The 12,091-nt window shown below is 57.9% G+C and overlaps 1 protein-coding gene across 2 annotated transcripts; it reads left to right on the top strand.

Annotated features, from left to right (window-relative positions):
* Positions 1 to 3,121: 3,121 nt before the first annotated feature.
* Positions 3,122 to 11,986, top strand: SYTL1 (synaptotagmin like 1). 2 transcript variants are annotated; one of them, XM_044770131.2, is made up of 16 exons: positions 3,122 to 3,289; positions 3,525 to 3,597; positions 5,767 to 5,992; positions 6,993 to 7,141; positions 7,374 to 7,446; positions 7,529 to 7,577; positions 8,035 to 8,107; positions 8,374 to 8,486; positions 8,640 to 8,753; positions 8,985 to 9,151; positions 9,402 to 9,498; positions 9,827 to 9,985; positions 10,342 to 10,420; positions 10,516 to 10,615; positions 11,434 to 11,639; positions 11,847 to 11,986. In XM_044770131.2, exons 3-16 carry the CDS (start codon positions 5,805 to 5,807, stop codon positions 11,984 to 11,986), a joined length of 1,707 nt encoding a protein of 568 aa, XP_044626066.1. In that variant the 5' UTR covers positions 3,122 to 3,289; positions 3,525 to 3,597; positions 5,767 to 5,804. The 2 variants fall into 2 exon arrangements, with proteins under 2 accessions (XP_044626066.1, XP_044626067.1); XM_044770132.2 differs by lacking the exons at positions 3,122 to 3,289; positions 3,525 to 3,597 and adding an exon at positions 4,974 to 5,044.
* The last annotated feature ends 105 nt before the right edge of the window (positions 11,987 to 12,091 follow it).

Raw genomic sequence — 12,091 nt, 5'->3', positions numbered from 1 at the left:
GCTTTACAGGCCCTGCAGGCTCCTCACTCTCCATGCACCTACTCTGCAGTGAGACAGGCCAGCACCTGTTCTCCAGCACCTGCCCACTCCTGGTCCTTTGCTTTCCACCTGTTGAAATCATGGCCTGCCTTCCCAAGGCCCAGCTTAAAAGCCACTTCCTTGATGAAGTCTTTCCTAACCCTGCCCTATACCGTGTATCACTTTAGTTGGACTAGCAAAGGATTTGGTCTCTGAATCCTGAAGAGCCTTTGTGTTCATCTTGAGGATGGCCTTGAGGACAGCTCTAGCTGCTGGCCTTCAGGGCCCTAGATCAGATGCCTGTCAGCTCATCCCAGACTCTGCAGTGCTGTGGTTTCCAAGCCTGAGCTTTCTTCAGGGTGAGCAGAGGTGACCCCCTCCCCACTTTAGAGCAACTCCATTTTCAAAATCTGTTTTGCATATTGGGTCCATCTGAGAGTTGGCTGGGGGAGAAGTTCCAGTGTGGAGGACCACAGCAAAGTGGATAGAAAAAAGTTCTGTTCCCGCCCAGCAGAACTTTAAGTTAGCCTTGGGGAGACAGGACATAAATAGGTGCCATAAAAATCACCGACAGTTGTTGAGTGCTTGCTGTGTGCTAGGCCTTGTAATAAAGTATCATTTATCCTCACCACAGCCCTATGAGATAGGTGCTATCATCCCCATTTTACAGATGAAGAAATAAGCACACAAAGGTAAAGTGATTTGTTCAAGGTCACACAGGTAGGAAGAGGAACCAGGTTCAAATCCAGCAGCCGGGCCCCCAGAGCCCCCGCTTGGAGCCACTTGCAAGATGGCCTCACTGGAGCATGAGGAGGGAAATGGGGGAGGGACTGTTTCTCCAAAGGACTGGGGTGCTGTGACTGACAAGAATGGAGAATGAAAGCTGGAGGCAAGAAAGAGGAAACACTTCTTACACAGTCCTATGTGATGGCTGCTATTGTCTCTTTTATAAAGGGAGAGAGTGAGGCTTACAGAGATTGTCATTGATCCAAGGCCACGGGGGACCATGTGGCAGAGCCAGAATTTTAACCCAGATCTGGGGCCTCTTAACTGCGGAAAGTTGCCTAGAGACTAGCTACAGTGCAAAGGCGTTGAGCCCCCTGGAGTGGGCAAAAAGCCTTCTGCAGTTGAGGAGTAGGGAGCACAAATAGACCAGGGTGTTGAAGGGACAGGAAGCAGAGTCAGTAGGTATGGCTCTAAGGATGCAGAAGACAAGGAGAGTCAGAGCCAGGTGGGGGTCCTGAGGGTTGGGCTGAGGGGTTGGGCAGCCCACAAGGAGGCTGGACTCTCTTGGGAGGTGGTGAGACTTCTGCCAGTGAAAGTGTCTAAGGGAGGCTGTGCTACTTGGAGCATATTTTCCCCCCTTCTCCCCAAAGCCCCCTCAGTACAAAGTTGTGTATTCTAGTTGTAGGTCCTTCTGGTTCTGTGATGTGGGCTGCCACCTCAGCATGGCTTGATGAGTGGTGCTAGGTCCGCGCCCAGGATCCAAACTGGTAAAACCCTGGGCCACTGAAGCAGAGCACACAAACTTAACCACTCGGCCACGGGGCCAGCCCCTGGAGCAGACTTTTTAAAGGGTCAGAGGGTTACCCTGGTTGTCTGCTGGCACCTTCCAAAGCTAAGGAATGACAGATAAAAGTGGTGTGTGCTGAAAGGGCCCTCTGACAATTGTGCAAGCCAGGGCTGGAGGGGCCAAGTCAGGAAGCCAGGAGACAGGGAGGAGGAGGCATCCAGAAGAGGCTGGGTGGGGACTGAGACCTGGGCAGTGAAAGGGTAATGGAGATGGGGGGGGGGGGGGGCTGGGGGATGGGTGGGAAAGCACCTGGAGAGGAGGAGGCAGTCTGGTGACTGGCAGGAAGCAGCAGGAGACCTGGGGCCAGGCCAGGGGGCTGTTCACAGAAGTGGAAACCTGGAAATAAGAGAAGGTTTCAGGTGGGGAGGATACAGAAGTTCAAGTTGAGAAGACAGCAGGAGAGTTGGATGGAAATTGAGAGTCCGGCAGAGTTGAAGCTGTAAGGACAGATGAGAGAGAGGAAGGGAATTTAGAAGCTGGAAAAGTAGACAGTGAAGTTTGATGCCTTCCAGGGGTGAGAGCTGCTGAGAGGTGGGGGGAGCTAGAGAAACATCCTTGGGAGAAGTCAGGACAGGATGACGGGAAGGAGTGAGGATGCTGTTGGTCACTCTCCTCCCATTCAGGGAGACTTGACGGAGGAGGCAGGCATCAGTAACAGCTCCCACAGCGGACCCTCAATGGATACTGCATATACAAACGTATATGTATATTTATTAAGGGCCTAGGGATCTCAATGAATTGTAGTGAAAACCATCTGAGGAGGGATTATTACCACCATTTAATAGATGAGGCTCAGCAAATAAGAATGACTTGCAACAAAGTAACTAGGAATGCCAGACCATGGGCTGGGGGTGGAGGAGGGACCCTCAGGTGTTCAGAGTGGTGGTAACATTTGGGAGCCAGTTCCATGAGGGGGAGGAAGGGTGGGGTTTCATTTAGAGTCCACTCCTTGTCCCACCTCCTCTCTTGGAGGGTCTGTGAGGTACCCTCTAATATTTAAGCCATGGCAGCGGGTGTGGAAGGACAGGCAGAGTGGAATGAAGCAGACTTGGAGGCATCTGGAAGCTTTGGTGTGGCCTTGGTTCGTGGTCCTGAAGCAAAGGTAATTTGGGACCAAATCTATTCTCAGGGTGGGGCCGAATCTGGGAGCAGAATGGGGTGCTCAGAGGGGCTCCCCATGGACAGAAGAAGGGTGTAGGAGCCTCACGTTGGCCTCAGAAGAGTCCAGGCCTCCTCAAACAGATGGGGCCTAGGGTGGTAGAAGGACCAGAGAGAGCAGCTCTGGTGTGGCCAGCCCTGCCCGGGAGGCATACGTGGACATGGAAGGGCAGTCATTGTCGAAATAAACCATGTTGGAGAGGGGCCACCTGGTACCTACTATATGCCAGCTTGCGCCAGGCACTTTCGTTTCCCTTATAATAGGTTCTTCACACTCTGCTGCCCACAGTTTGCATAGGAGGAAATTGCAGCTCAGAATGGTTAAGAGACCTGCGTAAGGTCACACAGTGGCAGAACAGGAACTCTACTCAGGGTTGTCTTACTGCAGTCTGCAGTCCTTCCATTGCTCTGCTTCTTAGAAAGGTTTCTAACTTTGCTTTCAAAGCAAGTTCCTATCAGCTCCTCAGCGGGCCTGGTGGGGCTGCTACCCATTCTGCACATGGAGCAGCCAAGGTTCTGAGAGGTTACAGGAGTCACAGAGTAAGTCTGCAGTGAGCTGGGGCCAAGCCCCAGGCATTTCCCACTCACCAAATTGGCTCTGGGTTTTCTGAAAGCTGAGGTTGGGGCGTGCCCCTGGGGAGGCCAAATCCAGGCCCGGTTTTGCATCAGGCCCTGCTGAGAAGGTGTTCCTCCTCTTCCTCCTCCTCTGAGGGGCAGCCACTGGGCTGAGCTGCCTGTTGAGTCAGCCTTAAGTCCCTCACTGCTCTTCTTCTAGTCCCTGAAACTCGGCTGCCAGGGGAGCTGGGGTCACCCTACGAAGGCGTCCCGTCCATACTGGACCCCTACAGGTAACACACCTCAGGGCTGGGAGTCCCTTGCTAGTGTCCCAAGGGGCAGGCACTGCCACCTCATATCCTGAGTACCCTCTGGGACCTTGGGGTGGGGGAGGCAGGAGCGTGTCTAGGACTAGAACAGCCAGACAGATGGACAGACCCTATATTGACCAATGGGTCTGTCCTATAGTGTTGAAACAGAGCAGTGAGGACCAGACACTTGATTCTGCCTCTGGAAGGAAAGGGGACGGCAGGGAGGTGGGTGCTGCTGGCAACCCTGGGCTCAGATGCCCACAGCTCAGCCCAGGCAGACCTGCAGGACAAGAGCAGGGTCAGCTCTGCAGAATGTCCCCCCCACCTCCACACTCATACACACACACCTGGTGGCCCTTGGGGCACCAGAGTACGCACTACAACAATACACACTATAACCCAGTCATACATACAGCATAGGAGGAAATACACACACAGTGCACACACCTCACAACGCTGTCACCCAGAAAGTCACTGAACACACCACACGGCCAGTAGTCACCCATGCAGTGTCACACTGTGACATGACACACAGACACACATGCAGTAATGCAATATTCATGCCTACAAAATATACAGGCACATGGATCCCACAGTACACAGACATGCCTGCCAGACCGAGACTCTCACAACAGCACAATCAACACAGAGACATCAACATGGGCTCGCACACCAGGCCGCAGAAGAGCCCCAACCGTGCATTTGCAACATCCAGCACCTTGAACACAGCAGATGTTCAGGAAATATTGTTAATGTCAAGCACACAGGCATTCACACAGTGTTATACACAATACCCGAAGTAGACGTGCAGAAACCCCAGGTTCTGGGTGAGGGGGGCAAGCAGGGGAGAGGGCTTGCTCAGGCCTGGACACTGACTCATCTGGGAGGGCGCAGAGTGCAGGCAGCAGGCACAAGCCAGGACCTGCCTGCTGAGGTGCCCTCTTCCCATCACAACTCTTCCTGGTGCCCTGGCATGGGAAGGGTGGGGAGGAGAGGAGAGACTGCCCAGTGGGCTCAGACCACTGCTCTGCTCTGCCCATGGCCCAGTCATGGGCCCCTTGCCACGTCCACATGCCCCTCAGGTGTGGGCAAATGTTTTCCTTCCGGAGTCACCGTGGTATCTGAGCGGCCCAAGCTGCTTTGCTAGCACTTGGCCTCCACCACTGGGACCCAGCCAGGTCAGGGGGTGGGGGACCCATGTGGCCAGAGCAGAGAGGCCAGGGGCTTGGGGCAAGAGGGCAGCGCTGGCAGCAGGGGTATCCCTGAGCTGGAGGCCTCAGTGGGAGTGGGTGTGGCGGTTACTTCAGAGGGGAGGAAGTTGGGGGTGTGGGCTGGGGAGGAGGTTGCCTCAGACAGGAAGACCAAATGAGCTAGTGTAGGGTGGAGGTGAAGGGAGGGGACCCAGGTTGGGAGGTTCAGAGGCAGGCAGGTAAGCAGATCATGTGCATGTGCTTTTGTGTCTGGGGGCGTGTGTGTGTGTTTGTGCGCATTCCCCATGTGTGTGCAGATGTATTTCTGCATTTAATTAATCAATTTCTTACCAACCATCTGTTGGGTGCAAAGTACTGGTTTTGGGGATGAGGCCCTGTCCCTACCTTCAAGGGGCTCACAATCCAGTTGGAGGCTAATGTGTGTGTGCAAAAGTCTGTGTGACTTGTGTCTATCTAGGGACATGTCTTTGTCCTGGACCTATTCTTGTACAGGGAACCCACCTGGGTTCTGTCTCCCTTGTGCGCACATGCCTGTGTGCCAGTTTAAGACTGTTAGGTGTGTCGCCTGGTTTGGGCTTGGGACTGGGCTATGACTGCATAGGGCCTTTCGTGGAAGAATGCCTGTGCATGTGCCTGTCCTTGTACAGGTATCAGAGTGCACATGTGACCAGGTGTATATCTCACTGTGGGTAGTTGTGTCTACATTTGTCAGTGTATGTGCATGTATGTCTCTACACATCTTCGAGTGTGTCCCTGAGTATGTTCATGGGCCAGTGTATGCATATGTCCATGGGTGCATCTCATGCCACCTTGACCTCAGCCTCCCTGGGTTTGTACCCTGCCCACCACCTGGCATATATTTGGGCAGAAAAGGCCAGTCAGCTCCAGGATGTTCCCTGTATTTGGGCAGGGCTTAACCTGACCCCTGGTCTCCCCCCAGGGAGCCACGTGTGCCCAGCCGGGGCACTGCCCCAGCTGATGCCCCAGAGGGGCCACCCTTCTCAAGAAGGGCTCTGGGCCCCAGTCTGCCTCATGGCGCATGAGCCAGAGCCTGAGACTGATGGACTGTTGGACCTGAGCTTCCTGACAGAGGAGGAGCAGGAGGCCATTGCTGATGTCCTGAAGCGAGATGCCCACCTGCGCCAGCTGGAGGAAGGGCGGGTCAGGTGACGCAGGGCAGGGGAGCCCATGAGGAGGGGCCTCAGGCACTGGGAGGCTGGGGTGGCCTCCAACCTGCCCCCACTAACATGTAGCCTGATTACTGGGTAGTTCTTGTTTTTGCCCTTTGGTTCCCTCTGCCCCTGGCCAGCTCAGCTCATCACCTCTCCCAGGGTGGCTGCAGCAGCCCCCTTGCCAGCCCCCGCACCTCCAGGCTTGCCTCCTGCAGCCCACCTGCCAGGCTGCGGCTGGAGCTGCCCAGATCTGTCCTAATATCCCTGCTGGAAGCCTCCACGGCTCCTCAGCACCTCGTGTGAGGGGCAAGCTCCGAAGCCTGGTCCACACGGCCTCCTTGCCTGGTCCCTGCCAGCCGCCCCCACGTCATCTTCCACCAGTAACCCCTACACACACACATACTCAGTGTCTCCCACAGCCACCTGGGGGCTCCACTGTCCCTGAACACACCCACCCTTCGCTTCTAGGCTGTTCCTTCTTCCTGAAAGAACACAGCAGCAGAGGAGCATGGGACTTACAAGTAGTGTTTGGGGACAGACAGCCACCTCCTATCTATGTAACCTTGGGCAACTCACCTGACCTGAGCACCACTCTCCTCATCTGTAAAATGGGGCTAAGGAGACTCACCTCATGGAATTAGGAGAGATTATGCACGGTAGTCACTTAATGAATAATAATTATTCTCCTTCTCTACCTGGAGAATTCCAGTTTGTCCATTAAGAAGCAATTCAAATGTTGCCTCCTCTGGGAAGCCCTCCTGAATGCCCACAGGCAAAGCCGGCCCTTCTCACATCTGTCATGGCACCTACCTCACTATAGCGTCCTTGTCTATTCCGGACTCGGGCTCCCCACCAGCCTGAGCTCCTCCAGGGCAGGGATCAAGTCTGACTTGCTGTTGTGTCCCTGGCCCCAGGTACAGGGCCTAGCACAGAGTGGGTGGCAGGAATGTTGTTTGGGTGAGTGGTGACAGCCACGCTCTCCCCTATCCTCCAGCAAGCTCCGGGCCTCCCTGGCAGACCCTGGGCAGCTGAAAATTCTGACAGGGGACTGGTTCCAGGAAGCACGCTCCCAACGGCACCACCATGCCCGCCTTGGTTCTGACCTCGTCCGAGCCTCTATCCGTAGGAAGAAGAGCTCCAGGGGTGAGAGGAGATCCCCAGGGCAGGGCAGGCCTCATGCAGCCTGGGTTACCGGGTACATGTGGACAGGGAGAGAGGGCCCCTGGGTTCCAGTCCCAGCTGCCCATGCTAGTGTGTGTCTTTGGGTGGGCACCACCCCTCCATGGGCTATGGGAGGTGGACGGGAAGTGGGTGGCATCTCCAAGGGCTAGACTTCCTGAGAATGGGGGTTCACAGAATTTGTCACTGTGCGCAGGAGACCAGGCTCTGGGCATTGATAGGAAGGCTGAGGCTGCTGGGAAAGAGACTGAAGAGCAGCTGAAACCGAGGTAAGGAAGGGTGGCTGCAAGGGGAGGGTGCCTACCAGTCACTTGGGTCTCATCCCTGACAACCACCTTTCCCTACTCCTAGGCTCTCCATAGGTCAGGCCCCCCAAGAGAGGCTCAGCCAGGAGGCCGAGGTGAGTAATGAGTGACTGAATGAGCTATTAAATGAATGGGCAGTGCCCCTGGAGTGGAGGTGAGATGTGCTGGGTAAAGAGTCCCAGACTGAGAGTCAGGAGACCCTGTTCCAGGGCTTGTCATCCTCCTCTGTCCAATGAGGGACCTGGCCTCTGAGGGAATCTCTGACTCTGGCTTTTAGGGGTGGAGTGGGGACCGGCTGGGTGAGGTGCAGGACTCAGATCCTACTGTCCTCCACCAGTGGGACGCTGGGAGTCAGGCAGGGCAGGCCCTGAAGTGTGAATAGGGTGTGAAGTACAGGCCCAACTGGTCCTGCAGCTGGTTGCCAGCCCTGCCCTCAGGGCTGGACTAAATCTGAAGCTGGGGTAGCCAGCTGGCGCCTCTGAACCTCTGACCCTGTCATAATCTTTGAATCCTTCATCACTAGCTCCCACTGTGACCCCTTGCTTCTTTCAGGGACCTGATTTCCCCTCACCATATGTCCCCCCAGAGGCTTCAGATCATGAGGAGGAGCCCCAGGCCCAGGAAGGTAAGTGAGGGTGTGTGTTGGGGAGCCCAGACAGGTTGTGGGGATCAGAGGCAGCTCTAAGTGACCCCAATCACCTTTCTTGACCTTCCTCCTGCCGCCTTGGGGGAGTGGGAGGGATGGGGGAGAGGCATGTGGTCTCCTTGGGCGACCCCAGGGCAGCTCTGGGGCCTGAATCTGCAGGTCACAGGAGTTATAAACCAGTCCCTGTAAATTTGCTTGGGGACGGGCGGAAAGGGGCTCTCTCAGCAGCTTGTACTCCACCGCAGCCCCTGGCCCAGGGGGCGCGCAGGTCGACGCCGAGGAGGTGGACCCGGAGCCGGAGCCGGAGCCGCAGGCGCCGTCGGGGGGAGAGAAGGAGCCGCAGCCCCGCCCAGCCCAGGTAGGCGGGAGCGGCCCGCGGCTGCTCTCAAGACCCGGAGCGGAGTCGGGGCGGGGAGTGCGCTCCCCAAGGCTGCGAGCCCTCCGGGACCGAGTGCGGTCGGGGGAGGGGCTCGGAAAAAGAGGGCGCCCCGGTCACTTCCCCCCTCCCCAGACCCAGGCGGCGGCCGAGATTCTGGAGAACGGGGAGGAGGCCCCAGGGCCCGGCCCCTCTCTCGACCGCATGCTCAGCAGCAGCTCCTCGGTGTCCAGCCTCAACTCCTCCACGGTGAGGGGGTGAGGGAGAGGGCCTGAGGGGGGACCTCCTCTCCCCATATCCCGTCATAGCCTTTGCATGACCCCTCCTTCGACCCTGAACCTGACACTACAGCCTCCAGTCAAGCTATGTCGAAGTGCCCTTTACCTCTTCGCCTCGCTTTACCCCCCTGTCCCCCGCATCTGAACCCAGCCGCGAGGTGAGCCCTGCACCCCGTCCTAACTCCCCACCCCCCGCCCGCAGCTGAGCGGCAGCCAGATGAGCCTGGCCGGGGAGGCGGAGGCGGGCGCGGTGCAGGTGCGCGGCTCCGTGCACTTCTCGCTGCGCTACGAGCCCGGAGCCGCCGAGCTGCGCGTGCACGTGATCCAGTGCCAGGGCCTGGCCGCCGCCCGGCGCGGCCGCTCCGACCCGTGAGTGCCCGAACCCGCGAGGCGGGGGCGCGAGGGAGCCCCTCTCGCCTCCCAGCCCCACCACTTTTTCTTGGCCTCAGTTTTCTCATCTTCAAACTGGGAATAACGTTCTTGGAGTCCTGGGGGTGGAATGAGATAGCTCCTGTAAAGCGCTGCGCGAGGTGGCTGGGGAACCGCCGACCTCCCCCGGCAGGGGAGTAAAGCTGGAAGGTCCCCCCCTTACCTCCGGTCCTCACCTCCCCCGCCCCAGCTACGTCAAAAGCTACCTCCTCCCTGATAAGCAGAGCAAGCGCAAGACAGCGGTGAAGAAACGGAATCTGAACCCGGTCTTCAATGAGACTCTCCGGGTGAGGCTGCGACGACCGGGCGGCCCCTCATTAATGAACCAGACGCCCCTTCCTGCGGGGGCTGGGTGTCAGGGGCAGCCATAGTATCGTGATTGCCCGTCGCTCCAATCCTCCATTCTGCAGGGAGGTCCTCCCATTAATGCGCTCTCCAGTATGTCAGTCTAGTGGAGGGCACGGCGCTAGTCCAGACCCCCGTTGATGCCCTTCGGGGCTCCCCAGGACTCCATCCTGCACGGAGCTTGGGAGGACAAGCCCCAGTCAACACTCTGGCAGCACTGAAGCCGGGGTCATCAGCGGTGCTCCATTAAAGCGCACCTCCTGTCCCCAGTACTCCATCCCGCAGGCTGAGCTTCGGGGCCGCGTGCTGAGCCTGTCCGTGTGGCACCGCGAAAGCCTGGGTCGCAACATCTTTCTGGGCGAAGTCGAAGTGCCCCTGGACACGTGGGACTGGGACTCCGAGCCCACCTGGCTCCCCCTGCAACCTCGGGTGAGGCAGCTGGCCCGCGGGGGGCGGGGGGGAGGGGGCCGCGGCGCAGATATCCCGCCTTTACTCCCCCCCATCCCCTCGGGCTTTCCCTCATCCGGCCTCATACACCGCCGGCGGCAGAGCCTCCTCACAGCCTGGAAACTTTACGGCCCCAGGCGGCCCCATGCGAGGGCCTGATCCCGGACGGCGCCTTCCAGGGGCCCTCTCAGACTCCAGGCTGGTCTCTCGAGGCCCTGCCCCCAGAGACACCGCCCTCCCCGCTAACCACGCCCCACCGGTGTCTGGAGACTCCACCCCTTTATGGCCCCTTTCCCTTGGGCCCCGTCCCCGACCCTTGACGAGCCCGCTTCTCGCAGGTCCCGTCCTCTCCCGATGACCTCCCCATCCGCGGGCTGCTCTCTCTGTCCCTCAAGTACGTCCCCGCCGGCTCCGAGGGTGAGTGACCGCCCTCTAGAGGCCAAGCTGGACGGACGGGCCATGGGAGGCCGGGACTGCTGTCCCGCAAGGAGCTGAGCCGAGCCTCTCTGCAGGCAGGGGACTGCCCCCCAGCGGGGAGCTGCACTTCTGGGTGAAGCAAGCTCAGGACCTCGTGCCTCTGCGCTCAGGATCCCCGGATACTTACATACAATGGTGAGGGGCATCGGGACCTCCCTGCTTCCCTTCCTTTCACCCGCAGTGCAGCTCTCCACCTCTGTCCGACAAACCCCTTCTAATCACCCACCCTTGATCTCCCAGTCTGGGGGCTTCGACCACTGAGCAGGGGTGAAGGGGATGGCTTGAGCAAAGGCCTGGGGTCAGGAGAGTTGAAGACACCTTTGAGGAGCTGCATTTCAAGGTGACTGGCACCGATAGGACTCGTAGAAGAGCTGAGGCTGAGACCTGGGAGGTTGCAGGGGTCCTTCTATGGAGGACCCTGAAGGCCAAGCTGTGGGGTTTGACCCTGAACTTGCAGTTCAGTGGTTTTCAAAGTAAGCTCCAGGGGACCTCTAGGGGTGCCTCCCACCCTAAGAGAGTGAAATGGAGGTAGGCAGATCAGGTCTCTGAGTGCACAGCAGTAATTCAACCAGAGACATTGTTTTTCTTTTAGGTTTTGTACTTTGAGCAATATTTTATCCTGCAGAAAGGGCTCCAAGACTTTCAAAAGTTTGGAAACTGCTTCTAGGAGGCAATAGGGAGCCAATGAAGATCACTGAGCTGGGGAGTAGCAGAACTGCATTTCAGAGACATTGCTCTGGGGTCCTGTGAATAAGAGTTGTAATTTTTAACGGCAGGAGATCTGAGAGGAGGGTGATGCAAAGGTTCCATAGGGTAGTGAGGGTTTCAGGCCAGATCTCAGGCAGGAGCCAGAGGACATGGACACTGTAAGGGAGTATGGGTAGGACTCGTAACTGGTTGGTTCTGGGGAGTGTGAGGGGTGGCCACTTGATGCCAGCCCACCTCCCCCACAGCTCAGTGCTGCCTGATGACAGCCGGGCCAGCCGCCAACGGACAAGGGTGGTGCGACGCAGCCTCAGCCCCGTGTTCAACCACACCATGGTTTATGATGGCTTTGGGCCAGCCGACCTGCGCCAGGCCTGTGCTGAGCTCTCCCTCTGGGACCATGGGGCCCTGGCCAGCCGCCAGCTGGGGGGCACACGCCTCAGCCTGGGCACTGGTGAGTGGGGCAGGGCCCTGGTGGGGAGCCAATGCTGGGAGGCAGAGGCTCAATGTGTGGCCTTGGGCACTTCTTTGCCTTTTCTTGTGCTTTGGTATCCACTGAGAACTGGAGGTGAAGTGCATAATCTGGGACCAGATGGGTGTTCTGTGGGACCTGAGGTGTCCACTGTGACCATGCCCTCCACCCCTGCCCACCCGCATCCAGGCAGCAGCTATGGGCTCCAGGTGCCCTGGATGGATTCCACACCTGAGGAGAAGCGGCTGTGGCAGACACTCCTGGAGCGGCCATGCGAGTGGGTGGATGGCCTTCTGCCCCTCAGAACCAACCTGGCCCCCAGGACATAGCTGCCTACAAGCCCTACCAAACCCCTCTCTCTCAACCACCATCTCAGGGCCTGCCCTGGGCTAAAGTTAATAAAGTCTATTCTAAGGGCAAGAGGGGGCTGATGT

This window comes from Equus asinus, chromosome 5, assembly GCF_041296235.1.
Source record: "Equus asinus isolate D_3611 breed Donkey chromosome 5, EquAss-T2T_v2, whole genome shotgun sequence".
Taxonomy (NCBI): Eukaryota; Metazoa; Chordata; class Mammalia; order Perissodactyla; family Equidae; genus Equus; species Equus asinus.
The sequence above is the reverse complement of the archived record's forward strand: the minus strand, read 5'-3'. Positions and strand labels throughout refer to the sequence as shown.